The sequence below is a fragment of the Acipenser ruthenus genome, chromosome 29 (genome assembly GCF_902713425.1).
Source record: "Acipenser ruthenus chromosome 29, fAciRut3.2 maternal haplotype, whole genome shotgun sequence".
Taxonomy (NCBI): Eukaryota; Metazoa; Chordata; class Actinopteri; order Acipenseriformes; family Acipenseridae; genus Acipenser; species Acipenser ruthenus.
This window is the reverse complement of record NC_081217.1, coordinates 21,848,209-21,873,484: the sequence shown is the minus strand read 5'-3', so window position 1 is coordinate 21,873,484 and position 25,276 is coordinate 21,848,209. Positions and strand designations below refer to the sequence as shown.

Below are 25,276 nucleotides of genomic sequence, written 5' to 3'. Positions count from 1 at the left end.
CGTGCTTCAGAAGTGGTGTATGGGGGTCTTGTGTGGTCTGTGCTTTGCATGATCTTTCAGGTGGTTTAAGAGCTACTGCTTGTTTTAAAGTGAGGTACGATCACATTAGATGCTCACATAGAAGCAAGATTCTTGCCAAGTCTGTATCTTAAAAAGCATCGTTATCGGTGCTTTGCAAAGAATTTCACTAAATCAAAGAGCTATCATTGAACATGGCTAAATCAACCGATTATGATTCTTACTGTGAGCCATGTTTAAAAAAAATCTGAAGCTGGAGCAGTGCAACAGAAAGGATGCTTTTAAAACATGATGTTTAATAACGTGGTAGTCTTCATCAGGGTTTTCCATACAGTAGCTCGCTATCCTTTTACTACTAGAAAACAAACATCAAGCAAAGAGACTAACGAGCAGTTAGCTGATTTCTGGGATAACTGTCCCACACACTGACAGTAACAAGGAACCCATTCAAGACTGAAAACAACCACGATGGAAAAAAAAAAAATTAGAAACCTGACTCAGTGCTGTAGTGAATGTTACAGCAAATGTGATGGATCTGAAATGAATGTGCCGTTGCGAGAGTCTGTGATTATTGCCTCTTGATGTGGAAACCTGTCTGCAGCAGATGAGGACCAGGGTCAGTATGGTCTGTTTGTGACATGACTGGCTTGAAAAATGAAGGGTCAACGTGATGGGAGGTCGTTTCACCTTTAGGAGACCTGCCATATGAAATACTAGCCATGTGTCTGTTGCGCACATTCTTATTTCTAGTGTGTAGCAGGTTCTGTGTAGCCCCCTTTGTGCAGCTGTGCTTATTTTAAGGTGATTTTTCCTGCTTTGCATCCATTTTCTAAAGTGGAGCGTCATCTTTAAACAGCTTCTGTCTGCAGTATGTTGTTTAACATCATGTGAGTAAACATTAAAGGATGATATTGTTTAAAGATGGGGCTCACAAAATGGATACAAGTAGAAAAAGTTGACCTTAAAAATTAGTAAAAGTGCACCTGTGGGCAATTTGAAAAAATAAGAACGCGGCAACAGACAAGTTAATTTCTGCAAACATACCCCCCTGGTCACTTGTACTTTGTGAAATGACAGTGCCTTGATTTAATCAAGTGTGTTGATTTATATCCTTGGCTTGATTAGAAGCAGTTGCACAATGTGGAATTCTAAACAAGGGCTCCTGTTTTAATGACTCTGGATACCTGTCTGAACCGGTGCCTCTGCGTGACGCCACGCCTGGCCTCAGTGTGAATTTCAATAGAAGTGCCAGACCCAATCCAATCGCGGCTCTTCACACTGTATATGCAGATCTGCTGTGGGTCAGTGGGGGGTTCGCGTCTGTTTCCGTGAAGAGTGCTCTCTTTCAATAACAAAGGAGGTTCCATTTCTCTGGTACAATTTCAATCTACTAAAAATAAAAGTTATACACTGCCCCCCCCCCCCTCCTTTATTTTATAGATAAACTGTAATTTGCCCCCAGCTGTCCATCCTGTACCCTTAAACTAATACATTGAAAATAAAACGATATGGTTTGCTTGTGAAGATTTACATTAGACTCACACAACATTTTAATTTTACAATACAAATCATGTATAATCCATTAGCGGCTATTTATTTCAGGATCCTGTAGTCTGCGTTCTGTGTGCTCTCTATGTAATATTGATGATAATCTGTTTACATTGTCCAAATTCAGTTTTAGCAGTAGCTGTGTCCACCTTTTAAACTTTTAAAAACTCTCCTGCTACTCCTTGCATCAGTTGAAGGTGTCAGAACAAGAAGCATAAATACATAAATAAATAAATACACAGACAGATGAAGTCTTTTTGTTACACCATTCTTCTCCGTTTATCTTGATGTTTTTTTTTCTCGTGGTTGTGTTTGTGTGTAAGTCAGCACGATTGAAGTTCATTCATTGTATAATTCTAGAACAGTTTGGTATTCTTTTTAAAATTCTACCTAGATATTAAAACGACCTCTTCTACAAAACCAACGGCAGGGTAATAATACGGTACCGGTCACTCAAATCATGTTCACAATTCGTAATGGTTTTAACACTCAGCTGCTAAATAACACGCTTTTTTTTCTAGTATTACAGTATTTTTTGACACTTGTATTATCAGCAATACAGTATTTATTTATTTATTTATTTATTTATTTATTTATTTTAAAGAGAAATGGTTTATAAACATAAACAAGTGGATTTTATAATTTGGGGAGAGTCGTCATTAACAGTAAACTTCATTGTGTGAATGGATTTGTTGAGAGTATGTGTGTAGTTTCGTCTTCCAGTCACAAGGGGTCTCCAAAAGAAGGGACACCGTGTTTTTTTTCCATCGACTCGACTTCCTGTAAGGACCAGGATGCATTGCAGAGCTGTTTAAAAACACGCTCTGTGGCCTTGGTTTGCAGATGCGTGTGGAGAGCGAATGGGAATGTAAGTTGTGTGAGAGGTGAGCGGGTGGGCGTCTGAGTGTGCGTTTGTTTTGTGTGAGTGGTAATTGTAAACTTGTTTTTAAAAAAACTACACAGTGATCTTATTTGATCAGGCCAGAGTTTAAGCCTTGCTCCGGTTCTGAGATGATAAAAATCCGACATGCTAGCTAAATATTTAGCAATGTGCGTGAGGCAATTTCGCTAAAGCAAGGCATACCCACGATTGTGGTTTTGAAGTGATGAATTGATCAGATATACTAGGGCTTGGGGCGGATTCTGAATTTATTCCGCGTCTGCGCCCTTGTTCGATGAGTATAGAGGCGATTCTGATCAAACCATGCGTGCGTGTCTGCTTTTTGCCGTGTGTGTGTGTGTGTGTGTGTGTGTGTGTGAAACTGAAAATGGTGTGGGCGACAACATGCGCGCAAGTGATTTCAGTGATAGTTTGTTTTTATATTTGATATAGAGAAGCGTGCTAATAGTAATAATTAAAAACAGTATTGCTTTGTTCTTTACAGTAGCTGCAGTGTGAATTAATGAGCACTCGGAAGTTCTAATCCTGGTTTTAATAATTCACGCACCTGTGCAGGCGCTGCATAATCACGTGTTGTACAAAATGCACTCTCAAAACATGCCGTGTTCACAGTGTTTATTATTACAGACGTGTCAGAGTAGCAAAACAACATGCTTCGAGTGAAGCAGCAGCACGCTTTACATAATCTACAGTGCATGCGTGGCAGGGGAAGAAACAAGCTCTACCGATACACTCCAAGCACACTTGATCGATTGTTATTAAACTGAATAAAAGCCGCCATCGTGCTTCCTGGAGTAGCCCCGGTTCGTAGATGCGTTGTGATGGCTTTCTGCAAAGACACACACGTTTTAAAACATGACACAATAGCACACAATAGCTTTTTTTAAATGCAAAAAAATGAGCTGTGAAGTCAGAATGTGGTCATCGTTTTCCAAACCCCTAACTGAATAGGCAAATCACATGAGAACTTAAAACAGCCCGTAATGACTTAACAGCTGTGTGTGCGCGTCATATCACACACGCCTCTGTTTTATTTACCGACATTGCTGTTTAAGTGTGCACCCCATTTGTCTGATCTGTATCTTGTCATCCAGAACTATTAAACAAGTTTGATTGTAAGAAGTTTAGAAATACGGAAATAAACTCGATAAACCAATTGACAAACGTTTTGGACTGGGAGTCTTTCTCGGTGTTCTGCAACGACCTACCTACAGCTCCGTGTATACTGTGGATGGATTCATTCTGGGGGTTCGTCCAGACCCTGATGGGAGTTCTTTGGAGTTCTGGTGGGCCAGGTGGTTCTTTCACTCGATTCTTCAATATTCTGCTGCTCCCACAATTCAGAAACGTAAACGTTGTTTATATAGAAACAGCTGCATCCCCCGAGAACGCGTTCAACACACGAAGCATACCCTTATCAATGGGATACATCTATACACACTTTACATAGTGCTTTGTAGGCTATGTATAAGCTATTTGTCAACAACAAACAATACGTAATCAGTGAATACAATACAGATCCTTATCCAAGGCGACTGACAGAGACTAGGGTGTGTGAACTATGCATCAGCTGCAGAGTCACTTACAATTACATCTCACCCGAAAGACGGAGCACAAGGAGGTATAATTTTATTAGCTGCAACCACTTTACGTTTTTGCTAAACAAGACCTATAGCTTCTTCCCTGCTGCTTAGCCCGTCCTTACCCGTGGTCATCGCTGATGGTTTCTTTCTGATAGAGGGTCTCATTCTTGTCTCTGAGGAACTCCTCATGCTGGTTGTAGGTGGTCTTCAGATGGAAATCCAAACTGTCTCTCGGAGCCTACAGCAAAGCATGGAACAGGACCCAGTATGCGTTTACACTGAGCCATTTATTATTGAAACGGGTTAGTTTTTTTTTTTTAAGTTGATTCTCTGTTAGGCTGACTGTGCTGCAGAATAAGCTTTCAAGACATCAAAAGTCTTTTAAGAAAAAAAATAAAAGCCTGAGGTATCTCACGGAACGCCTGAGAGGATGACGTCATAGAATAAGGTTCACCTTGCAGCTCAGGGCTTCACTGTTGTTTGGGCTTTGCTATGTTTTTTTTTTTTTACCACGGGGAATGGTCATAAGGGGTGTAATAAAGCTCTGTTAATAATTTACCTCGTGGTCGAAGTGAAATATTTCTCTCCTGGCGCTGGCCAGGGTGGCTCTTGCGTTGAGGCGGTTCCAGGGGTCCTCTTGCTGCGCCAAGTGGGTGGGTTTGGGGTGTGGAACTTTCTGGAACGTGACGGTAAAAGTTTAACCCTTGTTATAAATACATCTTCATATTAATTTAAAAACGCCCGTTATGAATTAGATACAAACACCAGTCCAATAGACCTGAAAGCAGTTATATTGCATTTTATACACCGCTTTGACAATAGGGTTACAAAGTGGTACAGCGTGCGTATTCAAAAGCTCTGTGTCTTTCATAATCTTTCTATTTTCATAAAATAAAATAAATCCTGAAAAAACTTTACATGCCATAGAAAATCGATATATTGCCCCAGAGCAAAGGAGAATGCATATAATGAAATATGGGACAGAGCAATATTTAACATAGAGCTATCCCGTCATTTCCTATGTGGAGTTAACTCTGAATTACCTTCGAGCGGCTCCTTTCTCTACCGAGGTACACGTCATCATTTTCATACTTCGGATAGGGGTAGGGGTCTCTTGTGGGGGGCATGTTGAAAACTTAATAAAAAAAATAAAAAATAAATCTAAAAGATATACTTGTGGAACTCAAATTGACGCGTGTGTTGATGTTCTCCACTGACTCGAGATGAAATAAACAAGGGGGAATGTTTACTGTCCTAGCTGGGGTTGCTAGGAGACCACTGTGACGTAAAATACGTGCTCAGCACGCCACCTGTAGGTCAGCAGCCAGAACTGCAGTGCAAAAGTACTGTGGCTTTTAAATACAATTGATAGAAGAGAGTACATATTATTCACAATTGTGTAGGGAGTCCCAGTGCTGCTTACATAAAATTTCATTTTCCATGGCAAGCCAAATTATCAGGGTACCTATCGCTGAAACTTAACAACTTAACAGTTTTAAAAAAAAAGTTACTGGCAGTTTTGTTCTTGAACTGGCAAACCGGCATCTTCAGCCAGCATTGCAGTCTCTCAAACCAGCAAGGCCAGTTGAAAACCAGTGAAGCAACAGGCTCCCACCAGGATAAACATGAGCATTTGGTGAAATGACTGGAAATAATCTTTCGCACTGTCATGCCACTGGCTCTGTGTGTGTGTATATTGTACTGTCTACTGAGCCCTTCACCGTGCATCTGCGCGGGACCGCACACTGTAGCTCAGAGTGCAGTCCACATGGAACATGAGTATACTGACTTGTTGGTTAACATGATGAATTGAAAGGAGTGCTTTAGTTTTAAATCACTAGGGGGCGATGACTGAAACAGAAAATGGGTCACAAATACAATCTATACTTATTGCTATGTCATAATCAAGTTTTTTTTTTTTTTTTTTTTAAAGAGGTTAGAGTAAGTTTCTGCTCCCATTAATAACTGTATAAGATAAGGTCATGGTTCAGGATAGGATGATGGTAATACCATAGTAAATAGTAATGGATGGTAGAATATTTATATATATATACACACACATTATGGACACAGCATTCGGCTGATGGTGTTTAATTGAAACAAGAGGAATATACACAGAAAGCACCTCACAAAAGGGTGGAGGTGTAAGTGTACACAGAGTAAAGACTTAAACAAACACAGCATTATTATGTCTGAAAAGCCATTCACAATGTGAGCGTCACTCCCTGGACAAACAGAACAGCAAGCAAGACACGGTTGCAGAAAGAACAGCAGCTGACAATATAGCTAAACCCGCAATCCAGCTAAGAAAACGTTTAACAAATAATAAAAAAAGACATACAGAAACTCTCGCAGAAAGACAACGGGTTGCAACGTCTGGACGGATTGCTCACCCCCCATTCACCTGCCGCTGGTATTTCAGTTCGTCACTTTCCGTGTCTGCCGAGCAGTGACGAAGCTTCCAGCAGCGGTTACAGCGCGAGCTGTATATAAACGGCTCCGCGGGTGCACGAGCTGCCAGAGAGGCTCGAGCCAGCACCAGGGACAGCGTCAGCGTTCACATCATCACATCAACACCGCGGCTTCGTGTACTCCGCGTCACCCCGACCCATTCACCCCAAACGCCGTTTAAACACCGTTTAACCTCCCGACGAAAGAGAGGGGAGGATGGAGACGAAGAAGGGGCGCGCTTTTCAGTCTTCGGTTTATTTTTCTGTCACCCGGTTTTTTATTCTGGCATGTATGGTCGTTTCCGAGGTGAAGGGGCAAGAGAAACAGCTTCCCATTTGTACAGAGGTAAGCGACGGACTCTGAACATTTTCACCAGGGAGAAGTCATTATTATTGTTCACCTTGGGTGTCAGTCGCGGGAAATATCCTGAAACAGTCTTAAAATAATAATAATAATAATAATAATAATAATAATAATAATAATAATAATAATAATATGTTTCAGAAAGCGTGACGTTGTTGTGTTCTGAATGAATATCGTTAGAAGCAGCTGCACATTTAAAAAAATACACTTTCAAATGTTTGTTTTTTTATTTTTATTTTTTAGTTACTTACCAAATTTCATTTAACCATGGTAACACCGGTGTTCAGATGTGGCTCTATAAATTATCCTGCTAAACAATAGCAGCGAATCTTAACACTAGATATAATATTACACATGCCCACTTATTCTAAACAAAGCACACTTTGTGTTTTACCTTCTTAATTTGCTAGTTTTAGTTACTTTATTATGTGTTTTTCGTTTTATTATTTTTGTTACCGGAGTCTCTAGTTACCATATGGTACAGCCAGGTGTGTCAGGTGAAACGGTTGTCATGTTTTTGTAGTCTTTCAGCTCATGCGTTTAATCTATTTATTTAATTAAGTTTTTAGTTGCAAATTCTTACTTTGATGCCATAAACTGGCTGCCTTTATTATTATTTTTTAAACTTGCAACAGATCTGTATTGTATTACAATAAACTAATGATATGCTCAGGGATTAGGGGGTTTTAATGGATACCTCCCACAGTACAATAGAGATGTTAGCACTGTTACCAATAGCATGTTCTTGCATTTAAATGATGAACTAGACAGTCTTTATAGTTTGTCAGCGGTTTTGCTTTTAATAAGTGAAGAGCAGCAGGTGTCTAATGATTATGGTACCTTAGAGAAAACTGCAGATTCATAAAAGTAATCGATATATTTTTTAGCATACCTGCCTTTTTACAATGAAGCAGTTTGGCGATCAGTCAGCTGAACAGGTGCACACAGAGTGCATTTGATTTGCATCTATATTGATAAGGCAGGGGTTTTCTGCATGCATATGAAGGGGGGATTTCAAAATTTAATGTGACTAAAAGTACCGTACATTGTGTTCAGAATGGCTTTCATTGATACACATTAGAAATGAACAGTGTTACTGGGTGCTATTTTCAAAGCATTTACTCCGCTCTTTAATTAACTCCTATTTTTTGAAAGAGGTAAATATATATATTTTTTTCATTTTACAAAAGTAGAACCAAACTAGAACTAGGGTGTATATGTCAAGACCTCTTAAGCACTCTCAATGCGTTTGGTATCTCATTTTGTAACATTAACACTTTTGTCTCATTTAAATAAATAGGAGTTCATTAAAGACTGGAGGAAATGCTTTGAAAATCAGACCCGCTGTGTCACACAGTACAGTTGTTCAGCAACATTTTACACAGCGTGCAGCGTGACCGACGTTTCATTGTTTTGCACCTTAATTCTTATGGTGCTTTCTGGTTGCCAGAAGAACATGAAACAGTGATCCACTGTCACACCCTCTGGCTCACGCTGGCCCCTTTCTGGTAAAACCAGGGAGAAGTTTAGCTGGTTTCATGCTGCAGCGGACAGTAGTGCCGCCTCTATGAAAATAAGATGCAAACTCCAGCGGTGGAAGATAAATGTTGAAATGTCATATGCAAATGGGATGGTTTGAATGGAGGATTGCTTAGCAATACAATTTAAGTCGCCATGCAGGATGTAACATTAGCACTTATTTACATAAGAGGTTTGTCAAAGGATTCAGGAATAACCACAGATTCTCAGTTAACTAGGCTTGGAATTCTCTGTTCCTCACGTCTGTCATTAAAGCTAGATTAGAAATGAGGTTTGGAAAGCTTCACTTTCCAAACCATGGATTTCTCTCTTTGACTTAGCTAACATTCCTTTGTTGAGATACAGTTAGAAAGCTCACCGTATTCCTAAGGGCAGCCTACTGCTCTATAACCCCCAGCATTGGGTTTTAACAGCATCCTCGCTGGATCAAGTCCAGTAAAGTATTGTTTAGGTAAATCAGAAGGCTTTGTATTTGGGTGACTTCAGGGTGACTTCATTAGCTGCTCTCAAACCAAGCATTTCGCTTATTGATTTATTCCTGAACTCTGCTGCAAAGACTGAAGCCTCTGTATGCCACACACTTACCTTATCAAGCCCTGCTCAAACAGACTGTCCTTGTTATGCAAACCTGCGATAACAGATTCGGGTGTGAAACTCACATGTGTTAGGTAAACTTCAGTAATGGAGTCAAAGGTAGATTGTCTGGGAATCTCATGCCCCGATGACAAGCCAAACGTTTTTTTGTATGGCATTCATTTTCATTGGCTTCGCATTATTAAATGAAATGCTTACTTAAGGCTGGTCTGCTATTTCGATCGTGCGTCCATCGCTGAGGGCAATGTTTTGTCTCTCTAGTCGCGTGACTGTCTGGCGATCCAAGAGACCAACCTAAAATGTAATTATAAAACTCTGGGACAGATTTATCATGACCGTTTATATTTCTATGCCATTTTATGTGAAAGGGAACTCTGTCTTTGAGTGGCTGGCAGTAACAGGTTGTATGATAAAGTGTGTGAGCATGAAGGCACTAACAGCACGCTACGATCTTCAGCTTGGAAAACGCACACTTTTGTTCCTTTTCTGACTCTTTAAAGAAGAGTATTATGAAAAGGGGTATTTCTAATCCTTGGATGTTAACTTAGGCATCCTCTCCCCAGCCCATATATTCACAATTTAAACATAGGGTTAATCATGCTTGTCAATGGACAGGATGTGTTGTTTGTTTCTAATGCACTGTTGTTTATTCTATAAATTAAACACGAGGCTTGATTTCCCTTGGCGATGTGATGTGGCTAAATAAATAAATAACACTGATTCTAGTTTATCCCAGACATATGTCAATCATTTCCTTGCACTGCCAATGAGAAAAATGACTATAAAGAAAACAATATAGCATTCTGGCATTTTCAATTTCATTTTAAATTAGGTAGCCTTTCCGTTTAACATATTTTAATTTATATGTCTTAGGTCAATATTTTCTTACTCCCATTTGATGACTTTCAAATTAGATTCTACATTCCCCTTAAACCATCACTGGGGAAAATACGATGGGTTCAGTCGGGTAAGAACATGTGACCATCAAAACAAAAACCAAATTCATTCTGGAGGTACTCCAGTCCTAAAAAACGAGATCTCCGCTCATACCAGGTCGACTCATTTTAATCATTTAAAAGCGTTTCACAAAAACCTCCGTTAATATCTTTTGAGGCTGATCTGCAAAGTAAGAAATACCATATTAATAAAGAAGTTATTACTTTTTTTATACTTGCATTTAATATTGAATGGCAAAACGTAGATATTAAATATTGTAATGGATATGTGAACGTTGAAACCTTCACAAAACAGAAAAACAAGGAGATCAAAAACAGTGCGTCTGTTCCGCATGGTGTGAAGATCCCATTTCTCCCAGGAAACGGAGCAGCAGGATGCCCAGGGTATTAGCGTTGCTGAACGCTTTCCATAATGTCATGGCCTGGGTGTCTGATCTAAACAGAAGCACCTGTCTCGTAAAGGCTTGTTATGTAAATAGAGAAAGATAAGAGGCAGGGAGATCTGACTTGAAACAGCTTGAACACGGCAGCAGGTAACACGGAGATCAAAGTAATAAAGTTGATGACACCTTTATATCATTTTATTTTTTCAAACACGTAAGTTGCTGTAAAATTCTGTGTTTAATACGGTGGCACAGTGCAGGGTTTTAGGACGGCGAATGTCTGTGTATGTGGGGAATATGGGCGCGAGTAGAAGTGAACGGACTGAGGGTAAAAGCTGAGATCCGTGGAAGAGCTACGTGTGTCACTATAACCCTCACAGTCCTATAAATCTATTGCATGCTGCTTTATTATTAATATACAAGTTAAAAACCCAGCTAGATCCGTTTTCGAATCATTCCCAACCTTTATTCAGTCCATTGTCAGATTCATTGAAAAGAGGGAGAAGGTTCATGAAGAGAACGCTGTTAAGTGGCTGAAGAGCAACAGGTGTTGCTGATCATTCTGCCCTGATCTGATGTGTATGCATGCATCCGTGTATTAATGCAATTACTAATGGAACAACGTCTCCATGGTAGTGCTTATTCAAAAGCAGCCGTTTTTCTAAAGCCTTATCAGCATGTCTATTTTCCTGACACGGCATGGATTATTGTCCCCACTGGGAAGCTAATCAGCAAGCTTCCAGAGTCATTTGGGGAACGAAAGCAGCAGATGGAGATCCTTCTGGAGATGATTAACAGAGATACATGTAAACATTTAAAACGTGCTGTATTGAAAGAGTGGGCAGGTCCGTTCTACTGGGATCACTTAAAGACACAAAACACAGTCTGGGTGACAGCAGCTAGGCTAGGTCTCCTCACAAGGCAGATCAGCAACAGCTATGGAGTTCTGAATTCTGAAAGACTAAAAGAAACTTCAATTCAGTGAGGAATGTTTCCACTACTTTTTCCATGTCTCAGAATATGTTGTATTTTTGTAAATGCACATGGCAGCCACATTGAAATGGATTGAATGGGGGGTCAGGTTAACCTGCACAATGTACCGATGCAGTACAGCTAAGCTGCTGTCTGATTTGTGAAGGGCATGGATGTGCAGACTGCAGATCCAGTAACCTGGGCATGTTGTGGTGTTCTTGTTCTTTGCTTGCAGTCGGATTACCATTACCAGTACACTGAATGTGACAGTGTGGGCTCCAGGTGGAGAGTGGCTGTGCCTCACACCCCAGGAATCTGCACAGGCCTGCCAGACCCAGTGAGGGGAACAGAGTGCTGTAAGTGACTGTCCCGGCATCACCACTTTCACTGCAGCTAGCAGTGCTGAGCAGAGCACCCCGTGTCCAAGATCTGAAATGTTTACGCATAAAGACAAATTATATGCTGGCACACACAATATTATAGTGCATTAACGGCTAGACTCTCCAAAGAACTCTGAAACATTCTTTTTTTTTCAGATAGTAAACATGAATACAAAAGAGCCACACAGTTCTAAAGCAAGGGCAAAATGAAAAGATAACGTTCTTTGATTTGATCAGGTACATCAAAAGGGGCCCCTTTGTGTGTTTAAGTATTGCTAAGAGAATGAAACGCTGTTCTACGTGAAAAGGATTGCAAGGTTAAGCATGAAAGTTGCATGTAAATTGTTGAAGGTAGTTTGAGGTCATATACACATTAGACAGCAGGCAGATTCAATCAAAAATACAACACCTGCGTTATTTCTCAGTTCAGTGGCTTATTGGGTATTATGTTTTTGCAAATGCAGTGGGGGTGTTCTGCTGTGCTTGATCATATAGTGCCTAAAACAAATCATTTTATAATGTAAAAAACATGCATACTGTATATGCCAATTCTTATTGAATTATTTTTAGCAGTTCATGAAACTGTTTTGGAGAAGGTTTATTAGTTTGTTCTTATTTTACAGTACATTACTCTTTATAAAGACAGCCCTTGATCTTGTAAGTGTGGTAAAGCAGTGAGTGATAAGCTCTTAACATGAGCACTGACCTGTCCCCCTCTCCCTTGAAGCTTTCTCCTGCAAAGCGGGGCAGTTTCTGGAGATGAAGACGCAGTCCTGTAAAGAGTGCGTGGAGGGCACTTACTCCCTGGGGACCGGCGTGAGGATTGATCAATGGGACACACTTCCACCAGGATTTTCAAACACTGCATCAGACCCCAATGGGGAGTACGCTGACGACATGGCAAACTGCTCCAAGTGAGTGCCTCACAACAACAGAGTACAGCCTTGAAGCTAATCCTGAAGCACACAGAGACCTCAGAACTGTTTTTAATGATCACAGACCCTACCATTGTAATCTGAGGATGGAAACAAACATGGGGCTAGAATTAGAACAGGCTACGTGCACTCTTAGTGTCTCGGTTACCTGGGCTTGCTGGACTGCGGTTCTGTTCTGCATAGTTAAATGTTGGAAATGTAAATGTCTTTTTTCTATTCCTAGTTCGATATGGAAACCCCAGGGAGATTACATTGCCTCTAACACAGATGAATGCACCTCCACACTGATGTATGCTGTGAACCTTAAGCAGTCTGGCTCCATCTCCTTTTCCTATTTCCACCCCGACAGCAGCATTTTCTTTGAATTTTTTGTAAGTACATGAATGCATATAAGCCTATATTTGTTTTGCAAAGTCATTTCCAATCCTTCTGAGATCAGTCTAATCCATGCATTTTAATGGCGGCGCATTTCAATCTTGTTTGTGTTTGCATCATTAAAATAGGAGGCTCCCATGTACTGATGGATGACGGAGTGTAGATCTGCCACTGTTTAGATTAAATGACTGGACCACTTGTTTGTGTGAAGCTGCCTTACTGCAGTCGTGGTTGCTGTTATTTTGTAAAGTATTTTGTAAAGTCCAGAGATACAGGAAATCTCAGCAAATCCTTGTACGCAATAGAAATGGGTGGGTGGGTTTTTAGTGATGTGTGTAAAGTGATCAACCACACCCCTGCTAAAGCTGTCCGCATGACCTAAGATGGGATTTGGAAGCTTAGTGCTGAAAGCACTCTGTCACACCAAGGCAGTTCAATAGAATGATTGTTTGAGTCTGGGTGTTGGATTGGGAAAAGATGAATGCACTCACCCCTTTTACTTCTGGAGGGTTAGGCCAACCCAGTCTGAGCAGCTTTACCAGAAAACAAGATGTTCCAGGTCTCCAGTGCTGCCTGCTCACCCAACTCCTTTCATGAACTTGTCACCGAATCATTTATAAAATAAAAAGGTCTTCTCAATGCATTCTTGAACAGGTTCAGAATGACCAGTGCCAGTCTACGGCCGGACAAAGCAGGTGGATGAAAAGCACAGATAACGAATGGACTTCCCATTATGTAAGTCATCTTCTTCTTCATCTACCGTACAGGAATCCAATTCTACAGGAACAGCAGTCCCTATTCACAAAGCTTTCACCTTTTATAGCCACTTTGCAGCACCTTGTGGAGTCTACGTTGTGTCAAGGCTGCAATCAGGGAAAACAGAGCCCCAGCCAGATATGAGATACAGGTCCTAGTGAAGAGGGAGGCACTGTATGCATTGATTGTATTGTGCACTTTTGGAGGTGTTATGAAATGTGTATGAGACTCTGCAGGGTAGTGAATGTTCTTGTTGTAAATTAATTTGCTGTTTGTATTTTCTCTTTTATTAGCTTCAGTTGGGTCATGGGAATAATGTCCTGTACTGGAGAACTACAGGGTTCTCAATGGACACCAGCGATCCGAAGCCAGTTCTTGTTAAGAATATTATCATCACAGGTAATGCTGCTGCTAATCTCACGGCACGGTTTTTAGATTTGAATTGACTGAGGAGAATTGCAGTCACTCATATTTGTGAAGAGCCCTCGTTTTTATTTAGATATTCCATCCATCACATCCCGGTGACTTTTCAAAACTCTTTTAAAGAAGTTTAAAGCACTCCTGTAGCAGCCTCGATAGAGCTCTCAAACATGTCTACCCTCCAAGTCCAGCTGGTATGCCAGATTGTAACCGTTAACCTGTCCCCCCTGCAACTCTCAGCGTGGTATTTCTTTCATCCACTGGGGGCAGTGTTGCAGGGGTGCACTCTGGAGAACCAGCATAAGAAGACATATTTAAGAGCCCCTTTTGAGGCCACGGGGCTGCACTAAAAAGTCGCCAGGACGTGATGACTGAAAGAAAAGTAAATCTGTACAAGAAGAAGATTACATTAGGTCATATAACTGATGTTGCACAACCATGCCACGTTGCACTTTGAACAGCTTCCTAATAAATCAAACGAATCCTGTATTTTTGTGTGCCTCTGTTTCTTGTTCATGTTAGGAGTTGCATACACGTCCGAGTGTTTCCCCTGCAGGCCTGGTACCTACACCTCCAAAAGGGGCTCTTCGGTCTGCAATCCCTGTCCCAAGAACACATACTCGAACAAGGGAGCTACAGTCTGCCAGCAGTGTGACCAAGACAAATACTCAGGTAGCTTTTGCATCCTCTTACCCAAGCGTGTGTGCTGGGATTGTTAAACCTGGAGTGGAAAGTCAACACAACCTCCTGTACCAAAGTGGAGTTAGCATTTACTGAGAGTAAAAGCAGCTTGCTTATTAGAGAGGAAGTATCCTCACATGTCATTCAGATTCTTTAAATCCCCCTTACTGTTTTATGATGTGGTTCCGGGTTTGTCCAATACTATTACAATCTTTCTATGAATTTTGCCCTTACCTGGCTTGTGCCGGGACTAACCGCGTTTCTCATTGCATCGAAATCATGTGACAATGCAGCCTCTGTGAGCCTCACCTACACTCTCTGTTGGTATGTTTATAGTTGAAAAGTCACATTGACACATGATTTAACAGGAATGAGAAAAGCTGAAAGCCAGGTAAGATTGAGATCAAACTGATAATACCTCACAGTGGTTGCAAGCATAAATCAGCAAAGAAGAGAAATCTATTAAAAATGACATCTGAAGCTACTGAAATAAAAAGAAAGAATCTGTTTGTATTGTGGAATAGGAACTACTGGCATCATACATTCTAAAGGTATTTTACAGCTTTGTTTTTATTACAAGGCATCTTCATGTGTGTGAGTATACTGTTCATTTCCTTGTGTATTCTCATTGAATTAAGATGTGTCTGTATGTGTTGTTAATCAGATACAGGATCAGGGGCATGCCAACAGCGTTCCCCTTGCACCCAGCAAGACTATTTCTACACACACACCCCTTGTGATGCCAACGGACAGGTAAGCATCACTGCCTGTAAGTAAGCAGACTTACTGGAAATATTCAGAACCAGTCCAGGTGCAAATAGCCCGTTCTGCATTGCAGACCCAACTCATGTACAAATGGATTGAGCCAAAAATCTGCAGTGAAGATCTGAAAGGAGCAGTCAAGCTGCCAGCCTCCGGCGCTAAGGTCGCATGCCCACCTTGCAACCCGGGCTTCTTCCACACCAACAGCTCCACTTGTGAGCCCTGTCCCTATGGATCCTACTCAAACGGAACAGGTATGCACGTTATTCAAACCATTCATCTGCAATGCGAGTGACCTAACAGCATCCCAGTAATATTGCAGTAAGTGTTACTGTTTCAGTAGGGCTGGCAGCTCCCGTGATTAGCAGACTGACAGACTAGCAAGAAGTGTCTGTCCGGCATTCTCCTTCTAGCTATTGATGAGCTTGAAGGTGCTGTTTGTAATCAGTGTGGTCATTTTGTGTGAAATCTAGCTTTTAATGTCACAGTAACAAACAACATAGGCCTAACAAAATTTGCCTAACAAGTTGTGCGGCTTTGCAAGGGTCCACGCGGCGCCTTCTGCATTGTGGGTGTGTTGGTTTGCAGAACCCCAAGGTTACTGAATAGAGATTGAAAGGGTTTTGTAGAGTGTTGGTCAAGGCAGGCACTATGGGAATTGGATCTGTTAAGTTTAACTGTGTTTACCCTTCAGAGTGTGATAAGTGCCCTGCTGGAACAGAGCCTATACTGGGCTTTGAGTACAAGTGGTGGAATCAGATGCCAGCTAACATGAAGAGTCTGGTTAGTGGAGAACACAGTGACTTTGAAGGACAAGTCGGTAAGTCAGTTCCATTCCTTGTTTTAATTATATTCTGATGCTTAGTGCCTATAATACAAAGTGCATAAGGGAATCTAAAATGAAGTGGAATTGTTGTGGAGAGTGTAAGCGCTTGCAGGAACCGTGTGTGGACATTATGAATGGATTTAGATAGCGGATGCTGTATGTTAAAGTATAATGACTTGCTTTTCTCTTCAGCGTGGGAGGCTGCTGGAGAATACATCTACACACCTGCTGTGTCTGCTAACGATTACATGATGCTGGTCATGACTCTTTCTGGATTTAGGTAAGAAGCTTTAACATTTCATACTGATTGCAATGGTGTGATATCCAGCACCTGTTCTACAAACAGCAAAGCAACTATAAATAAGCACCACAAATGCATAGAAATGGCATGCGATCCACTTAAATCAGCTATGACGAGAGGTGCGTGCAACTATTCAGAAACAATCATGGAAAGCAAAAGGATATTTTTACAATTTATTCATTCTTTCTGTATAAATATTCCTCTGCTATGGGTCTGCAAAATGCTGCTGAAGTCAGAAAGACACCACCACGTGGATTTTGCAAAAGTAAATTATTTGTCATATATAAACAAAGCTTAGAAATATTTAATGATCAGACACTGTCATGGTGCTGACAGAATCTATTCATGTTTTCGTTTTCACAGATTGCCACAGCATGTTGCAACAGACTCGGAGAACACAGAACTTGCAAGGGTAACGTTTGTCTTTGAGACAAAATGCACAACTGACTGTCAGTTCTACTTCTTGGCGGTAAGATTGTATCTTCAGTCAGCCTGGTTTTCAAAAGCAAAGTCCTTCTAGTATATTCAGTGTCACAGATCTGATGTGGCAGCAATAGTAAAAGCATAGTGATAGTGTATTATAAGTGTGATAAAGCAGTGTAAAAGCATGGTAAAGCATAGATCATCATTGTACAAAACCGAGAGGTATGGTAAAGCATATTAAATAACATGGTAAACTATGGTAAAATGCACAGTGCAACAGCAAAATTACCTGGAAAAATTGCCATGCTAAACTTTTTTTAGAAGGGTAAACACAAAAAGTGTGTTTAAAAATGTTATGGTAATAATTTCAGATTAAACAAAGTAAATGCACCTTTATTTTTTTTAGGTCAATCGATCCAAGCATTTTGAAGTTCAATAGTTAAAATTACTTTGAAACTTGGGTTTGGAACAACAAAATACTTCCAGATTTCAATAATTAATGATAATAATAATGTTTTTTACTGCCATTATCCCACAGGTAGATAGGTCTTCTATAACCAGGATCTAAAAGTGATCCAGTCCAAAATATAACTGAAAAACACACACAAAAAATGTCTTCATACACAAAAGCATTTGTTTGGTTTCTTAGCATTAATAAACACAGCGGTCAGGCTTCTAGTCTTTCAATGAGTGCCCTCGCCTTCGGCACAGATCACCCAACAGTCGCTGTGGTCACTTATCCAGCAGATAATAACTGCTGCAGTGGACTGCGCAATGAACCTCCCATTATGAACACTGGAAAGAGATACACCCACATTGAACTAGGATCTGCCCCGGTTTCATTCAGTAATATAGACTCCACTCTTTTGGTAGATGGTCAGGTCCACACTTTGAAAATGAAAATGTGTTTTTCAGGGTGAAAATGAAAGAATGAACACTCTTGTGGAGCAGTGGAGCCGCTCCAAGGAAAAGCAGTCTTACTCATACGTTGTGAACTCAAACTCTACTGTCATGTTCACATGGGCTTTCCAGAGAGCTGCAGGCTTTTCAAACGTAAGCTGATTACTATCTTCTATCACAATACTGCTGACATTTTATTATACAGCCTGCGGAAGTCCGTTTTAAACGTCCACACTGTGTATTTACGCAAATGAAGATTGGATCCCTTTGATTTTGAGTGTTGAGGGCATCGGCTCAAAAACCATAAACACAGTGTTCACTTTAAAAGTGGTTTGGTAAGCAGTTAGAGAAGAATAAAAACTACTTCACAGTAGGATATGCAAATACTTGTAGGCTTTGCATGCCCATTACCAGTCACTTCAAAGAGGCGTTTGCAGATGTCACTGGGTTGTTTCTGTGTGCTTTGCAAAAGGAAATATTTTAACAATGCTGATTGTAGCTTTGCATAGGTACTTGTTTGAGTTAATCATTTATCCTGCATGCCTTGGCTTGTGGTGTCACTGTAGCTTTTAATTTCTCCTATACTCGTTACATGCAGTGCTTTCGCTGGGGATTTCACAGGGAGCACTGGCTCTGGTGCAGCTGTGGGTAAGGGAAGCAGAATCAGCAGGGTCTGCTCCCCCTCCCTGATCCTGGGTGTAAAGAGGCTCCATGGTGGGATCGGAGGACGCCCACTGACCTTCACTTCTCCTCAGCTGTTGTGGGGAATTGCAGCATTGAATATAACTAGACATTCTACATCGGTGTATGAAATGGGGGCACAAGTTATTCTGTATGTTTTTAATGGACAGTAGTTAGACGATTATTTCATATATAGGTTTGCATGTATTGTATGAACCAATAGTCAAAATATATTTTCTTTAGGAATCAAGATACAATACTGATGTTGCCAAGATCTACTCTATCAATGTGACCAATGCCATAAACGGAGTGGCCTCAAGCTGTCGCCACTGCGCCCTGGGCTCCTCAAAGACAGCATCTTCATGTGTCCCCTGCCCCTCTGGACACTACATAGAGAAGGACAGCAGTGCCTGCCGCCAGTGTCCCCCAAACACATTCCTGAGCCGGGAGCAGCCCTACGGAGAGGAGGCATGCGTTCCCTGTGGACCGAAGACACGCAGCAACATGGTACCACGTTCAGTACTGTGTTAACAGTGCAGTGTTTAACCTTTAACCAGTGTCAGAAATATGCATGTGAAATACAGACATTCGTTTTTATTCTGTAGTACAGTGCAGAGCGAATATATGTTCCATAAACTTATTAACGTTGTACGGTCTGTACATAAATGTTGACTGTTAAAAATATTTCAGAGAAACTATGATAGTGTAACCATGGGAAAACTGCAACTTGAGTGTGCAAATTAACCAAGAAGGGTTCATAATAAAGCTGATCCGAGGAAAGAAATGGATCGTAAAGCATTGATAAGAGGTCCTTTAAAAACGATCACTGCACAGTTTTAACACAATTCCTCTTTTATTGTAGGTGTTTCACATATTAAAGCACCCTTTTAATACTGTCTCCTCTCCTTTAAAGTAGAGTTCTGAAATCAATATTGTGATTTTATTTCAGATGCACACCACTTGTTTCAGCGACTGCAAGTTTGCCTTCCCCGACGGTGAGCGGACACTGCAGTACGACTTGAGTCATCTGCCCACCAGAACCACCTTCAACAGTGGACCCAGTTTCACACCCAAAGGACTGCAGTACTTCCATCAGTTCAGTGTTAGCCTTTGTGGAAATGAGGTGACTATGACTCGGAAAGCACCACGGGCTGCGTTGTTAGATTTTCACTGAATGTCTTTTTAATAACTTTTTTTTTTTTTTTTTTTTTACCAGGGTAAGAAACTGGCTTCCTGCGTCGACAACGTCACCAACGCCAGGACAGTGAGCTCTTACGCATGCCAGTCTACCATCATACCTTCTGATGTGAGGGGTGTGAAGACGGTAGTGTCCTCTCAGCCCGTCAGCCTCGCAGATCGGCTCATAGGTGTGTTTTCTGTATTTCTATGTATTTACTTAACCAGGAGATTGAGACCGAGGCCTCATTTACAGTAGTAATAGTATTTGAAATAGCTTTCATCCCTACAGGGACATGGTCACTGTGTAACATGATGGTCATGACATCATTTACAAGCTGTCTGTCCTGTTTTATTTAGGGGTCACCACTGAAACCGTGCTTGACAACATCACCTCTCCTGCTGATCTGTTCCCTACCAAAAGCAGGATACCTGATGTCATATTCTTCTACAGGTAAAGCCTACAGCTCATGTCCTTTTAAAACCTCTTCTTGGAAGTCAGTAGTTGTTTCCGACACACTGGACCACATTCAAAAAGCATGGGCACAAGTTTACATCCGTGTTGATGTAACAAAGCTTCAGATGCATTGAGGAGCTCACGTCTGTCTTAGTTGTTTTTTTTTTGTTGCTACTTTTAAAGGATTTGTTTTTTCCTTTTTCAAAAAGTACCCGAATACCGTGCCATGCCAGCAAACCAACACATTAAAAATACAGTTTTTAAAAGATGGGTTATTTGAATTCCTATTTGATGCCGAAAATGCAGATTATTTGCATTCTGTAAATGGCAGAAGAGCATTGAATAGGGACCCAGGTTTCAGTCATAGTGTGTTTGCCTTTGCAGGTCTTCTGAAGCAACCCAGTCTTGTAAGAACGGGAGGGTTACCACAATAAGAATGAGATGTGACACAGCAGGATCGGCAGTGCTTTCAGTGCCAAGGTATGCGGGGAGATATGAGCGGCAAACTAGTCTTTTTTATTTAACGGAGTACAATCTATTCATCTGTGTAGCTTCCACATCTCCCACAGGGGGATTCAAGCAAAACACAGTGCAGCTTTAACATTATTTCCCTGTTCTATGCCTTCCCTTGTAAAAGTTTGCCTTGGTCATTTTGTAAGTTTCCCATGCTTGTTCCATAGTTTACCATGATTTGATATATTTTTCAATATGTTTTACCATGTTTCCTCAGTGCTTTATTACACTTTACTATGCTTTTACTATGGGAAACTTAAGAGTTTATTCCATCAAACTAAGAAAAAAGTCACAACATGTCATTAACAGTGAAAGTTTGACTTGATGTAAACCCCTCAGCATATTCCATTAGTGACTGAGTGTTCTACAACCACAGATTTCACAACAATGATTCTCTTAAAAAAAAAAAAACACTCTCCATATCATTGTGCTAATATGTGATAGGACAGCATTGGAGCAGAAACTGGGCAGCCCATGATCTCACAGCTGCAAGTTCAGATTCCCTTCACAATAAATAAAAGCAGAATATTGGTGTTTGAGCGCCCTCTAGTGATTAATAAGAGCATCGACCACAGAACAGGAAAAAAGTACTGTACTGGAGGAAGGTGGAGGGTTAGATTTGAATACTGGTCAAAAACCTGCGAATAATTCCAGGCAAGAAGCCATAAATTAATTAATAATAATGTCTCCCTTCCACTGTCCTCCATAGCAAATGCCAGGAAGGAACCTGCGATGGCTGCGCTTTCCACTTCCTGTGGGAGACGGCAGACGCCTGCCCTCTGTGTTCAGAGAACGATTATCACAAGATCGTGAGTGCCTGTATCCAGGGAATACAGGTATGGTTACACAGACACGGGACGGAGATGGGATTTATTTGAACTTGCATCCCACTGAAATGAAATGCTTTCCCGTTGGTTAGAAAACGACCTACGTGTGGCGCGAGCCCAGACTGTGCACGAGAGGAGCCGCTTTGCCTGAGCAGACAGTGAACGCCTGCAAGACTCTAGACTTCTGGCTGAAGCTGGGACTCTCCACCGGAATCATTGCAGCTCTCTTACTGGTGACGGTATCCTGTTACTTCTGGAAGAAAACGCAAACGTGAGTCCGTCCAAACACACAGGGGGTTCTCTGCGCGGCAGACCCGTCGGTCTGAACCCATCCAGACCCAGTCCTGGTTTTCATTGCATTCTACATGTGTTTTGCTCCACAGGTTAGAGTACAAATACTCCAAGCTAGTGATGAACTCCAGCCTGAAGGACTGTGAGCTGCCAGCTGCAGACAGCTGTGCCATCATGGAGGGAGAGGACGGGGAGGACGATTTGATATTCTTAACCAAAAAATCCATCTTCGGGAAGATCAAGTCATTTACCACTAAGGTATGGGTTAGTGACATCGAGATGCTGTAGTGAGACTTGCAGTGTTTAAATCATCAACACAGACCTCACTTTCTTGGAATACGTGTTCATTTTTGGTTCTTGCACACCCGTTGGATTAAACGCATGTTTCTCAAGGAGCATGCGTGGCTGCAGGTTGTTATGCATGTGACTTGTTGATCTGCTCTACATGCATATGTGTTTCTTGCAGTGTTCATATATCTTTGATCCAGAAGAGGCTGAATTCATTGTAGGGAGGAATATGGTAGAATGAATTCAATATGGAATCAGGGAGTTAGCGCATGGTGAGAAATACTTTATACAAAGAACAGAGTTTTAAGGTAGATCAAACGTTACACATGTTGCAGTTTGCCCTTAAGATTATCGTAGTTGCTTGTTACTAATTGTGTAACGTACAGTAAAGATGAGTTTCCTAAGTAGTCGATTTTTTAATTGAAGCACTGAAAACAGACGTGGATAAAGGAACCTGCAAGCTTACAGGGAGACTTTTTAAGCTGACGTTGTCACTGATCTTTTTTTTCACAGAGGACATCAGATGGGTTTGACTCTGTTCCATTGAAATCCTCTTCCGAACACAACGACATGGAATTATAGACCCTGCCATCACCCCTGTGCTGTCACAGGGAACACACTGCCTGTGTGTGAATAATACACTTAGAAGGGAAGATCTGAACTGGCCTTACGTTTTAAAAGTGACCTTACGTGTTTACACTTGACAAGCGTCTTTTTTCTATTTTCTTTAATACCACTTTTTTTTACTTTCATTAAAAGGGAACTTAAATCCTTAAAACCTTAAAGTAAAAAAAATATATATTATTATTTATAAGTCCTGGAATCTAGATGAAGATGACCAGAGATGTGCTCAGAAGATTTCATATTTCTTATCCGAAAAAAAGGGAACACATTTATTCAACAAGCTGAGCTTTCATTTTTAATGCATTTTATAACCTTGTTATTTTAATATGGGTAACATTTGAACACGAATGCTGTTATGTGAGATGCCAATTTCAAAGTGCTTTTTACAATACAGGGATCCTTTTTACTGTTTAGTATTGTGTTATTTTAGTTTTTTAGCAATATCAATGAAAACGGACAGCTCTGAATACTCTAGAATGCTGAAGAAACCTTATGCTTTTGTACTAGATTCTCTAAATGTTTATCTTTTGTATCTGTTTTTCCTGAACTGTTTCCCCTGAAGTTATTAAGTAATGTATATGCTGCGTTTGTTAAGTAGGTATGATGCCAGCCTGTTTGTTAGCAGTTGTTTCTGCTTGTGTTATCCATAACTTCAAAATGCCCAGTCAGGTAGGTGAATGTTTGAGCCAGTCCTTCAGTACCCTATAAAGACACAAGCCAAACCCTTTGTATGTTTGACTGGCTGTCTTAGTAGTTTTTGCTTTATGCATTCATTGATTTAAACAAAGGGAGGTATTTTAGCAGCAGAGTGAAGCTCTTACATTCATACTGTCTTGCAGACGATAAGACTCTGAGTCATGTCATAAATAATTAGCACATCTAGTCTGCAGGGCATTTCCTTCCTGGAAAATCTCAGGGCTGTCCTTCCTGTAAACTGTACACACAGAAGTGGAGAAACGTTCCATAGATTCCAAGTGTTACTGAGTATATATATATATTATACACAATCCCTACTGGCATTGTTTAAAACATCAAAATTGCCTTTTAAAGAGAGTGTATATTCTTAAAGAAATGGTCTGTTTAAATCTTCAGTATAAAGCAGATATTTATTCAGAGGCTAAACCTGCACTATGTAACCCTTTGTAATGGATTTGACTACAGCCTAATATTAGCTTTTAAAGGTACGAATGTATTTTTTGATGTTGAAATTAGTTTTATTCCACCTACTTGTTGAAATATCTTGACACAGAAAAGGGTTGTTATTTTCTATGGAAGCTTTTTTTTTTTTGCTGGGGAAATAAAATACTTTATTTACACGTTTTCTGGTCAAGTTGTTAATGTTTAATTGAAAGGACAGCAGTAGTTTCCAATGTGCAGCACAATACCCGAGTGTGAGTATTTATAGTCTAGCTTCGTTCTGGGCAGCGTGGCGCACAATCAGCAAGCTTCTATGAGGGATGCACTGACTGCTCACTGCTGCCCTCTAGTGAGAGACACAGAAAGCCATTGAGTTGGTGAAGCACTGACGACGATTAGAATACTGGAGTTTCAGAACATGGTTGTAAATCACACTAGCCACACCGTGGATCATGTGATACATCTTACAGCCACTAGGGGGGTTCCCATAGTAAAAGCATACCAAAGTGCACTAAAGCATAGGTAAGCTTTGTAAAGAGAGGAATAGTAAAGCGTGTTTCTAAACATGTCAAAGCATGGTAACGTTTAAGTAAATGCAAAGTATAACCATGGCGAAAACTGCTACATCTCCATGGTAAACTGCAGTGTATCAGCTGCAATGTCCCGAGAAGAAACTTTATTCAGGAGAGAAGAGGGTGTGTGTGTTTGATGTTAGCACACGACACACACATTTCCACTGGCCTGTCACGATGTCCTGCCAAAACCCTTTAAACAGCACGCTCCGGGTTTATTCATTCGGACATGGGGACTTAGTAATTGTACTAACGAGGGAGCAGAAACAGAAACCGGCGCCACATTGAGAGAGAACATGGACCGTTTCCAATGCAGCGCATAAGAAGTTTAATACAGTACAGAGCACAAGGTTAATCTAGGCTGCCCCGTTACAGGCTGTTCTGCACGTATTGCACATGCTTAGTGATGCCACAGTGGATTTGGAGAAAATACACGTTCCCAAACTCACGGTATTGATAGAATGCAAACCAGCCTGCCTTTATACAGGTTTACAGTAGTAAAAACACAGCAAAGTGTGATGAAGCGTAGTGAAAGCATGGTAAAGCATGGGTTAGCATTATAAAGCCCAGAGGTAAGCCTATTTAAAAACAGGGCAAACCATGGTAAGCTATGGTAAATGGGATCCTTATTCAACAGGCTTAC

At 40.8% G+C, this 25,276-nt stretch overlaps 2 protein-coding genes and 1 non-coding gene across 4 annotated transcripts; 2 read left to right on the top strand and 1 right to left on the bottom strand.

The window, feature by feature from the left end:
• The first annotated feature begins 2,376 nt into the window (after positions 1-2,376).
• Positions 2,377-2,768, top strand: LOC117434692 (small Cajal body-specific RNA 2). The gene has a single exon (XR_004549094.3). It is a non-coding gene; the product is annotated as a small Cajal body-specific RNA 2 (non-coding RNA).
• Positions 2,769-2,980: 212 nt separating this feature from the next.
• Positions 2,981-5,294, bottom strand: LOC117430254 (protein CFAP276). Of its 2 annotated transcripts, XM_034050117.3 has the most exons (5): positions 5,094-5,294; positions 4,610-4,726; positions 4,173-4,288; positions 3,676-3,794; positions 2,981-3,296 (listed from the first exon to the last, which is right to left on the bottom strand). In XM_034050117.3, exons 1-5 carry the CDS (start codon positions 5,175-5,177, stop codon positions 3,226-3,228), a joined length of 507 nt encoding a protein of 168 aa, XP_033906008.3. In that variant the 5' UTR covers positions 5,178-5,294; the 3' UTR covers positions 2,981-3,225. The 2 variants fall into 2 exon arrangements, with proteins under 2 accessions (XP_033906008.3, XP_058860331.1); XM_059004348.1 differs by lacking the exon at positions 3,676-3,794.
• Positions 5,295-6,534: 1,240 nt separating this feature from the next.
• On the top strand, positions 6,535-24,224 carry LOC117962393 (endosome/lysosome-associated apoptosis and autophagy regulator 1-like). Its single transcript, XM_059004209.1, has 22 exons — positions 6,535-6,846; positions 11,544-11,664; positions 12,416-12,602; positions 12,847-12,994; positions 13,653-13,733; positions 14,048-14,153; positions 14,697-14,846; positions 15,520-15,608; positions 15,694-15,871; positions 16,312-16,437; positions 16,636-16,723; positions 17,108-17,213; positions 18,083-18,220; positions 18,992-19,255; positions 19,698-19,871; positions 19,965-20,115; positions 20,285-20,378; positions 20,766-20,861; positions 21,604-21,730; positions 21,814-21,992; positions 22,105-22,270; positions 22,814-24,224. The coding sequence occupies exons 1-22, from the start codon at positions 6,718-6,720 to the stop codon at positions 22,880-22,882; spliced, it is 2,967 nt and encodes a 988-aa protein (XP_058860192.1). The 5' UTR covers positions 6,535-6,717; the 3' UTR covers positions 22,883-24,224.
• The last annotated feature ends 1,052 nt before the right edge of the window (positions 24,225-25,276 follow it).

Excerpts from the sequence above, each read along its gene's own strand:
- LOC117430254 (XM_059004348.1), bottom strand. The coding sequence starts at position 5,177 with ATGCCCCCCACAAGAGACCCCTACCCCTATCCGAAGTATGAAAATGAT. Across the intron at positions 4,727-5,093 it reads GAGAAAGGAGCCGCTCGAAG|AAAGTTCCACACCCCAAACC; the intron begins GTAATTCAGAGT and ends GTCACGTTCCAG. Across the intron at positions 3,297-4,172 it reads ACCATCAGCGATGACCACGG|AAAGCCATCACAACGCATCT; the intron begins GTAAGGACGGGC and ends GTGTCTTTGCAG.
- LOC117962393 (XM_059004209.1), top strand. The coding sequence starts at position 6,718 with ATGGAGACGAAGAAGGGGCGCGCTTTTCAGTCTTCGGTTTATTTTTCT. Across the intron at positions 16,724-17,107 it reads ATGACTCTTTCTGGATTTAG|ATTGCCACAGCATGTTGCAA; the intron begins GTAAGAAGCTTT and ends TCGTTTTCACAG. Across the intron at positions 17,214-18,082 it reads GTCAGTTCTACTTCTTGGCG|GGTGAAAATGAAAGAATGAA; the intron begins GTAAGATTGTAT and ends TGTGTTTTTCAG.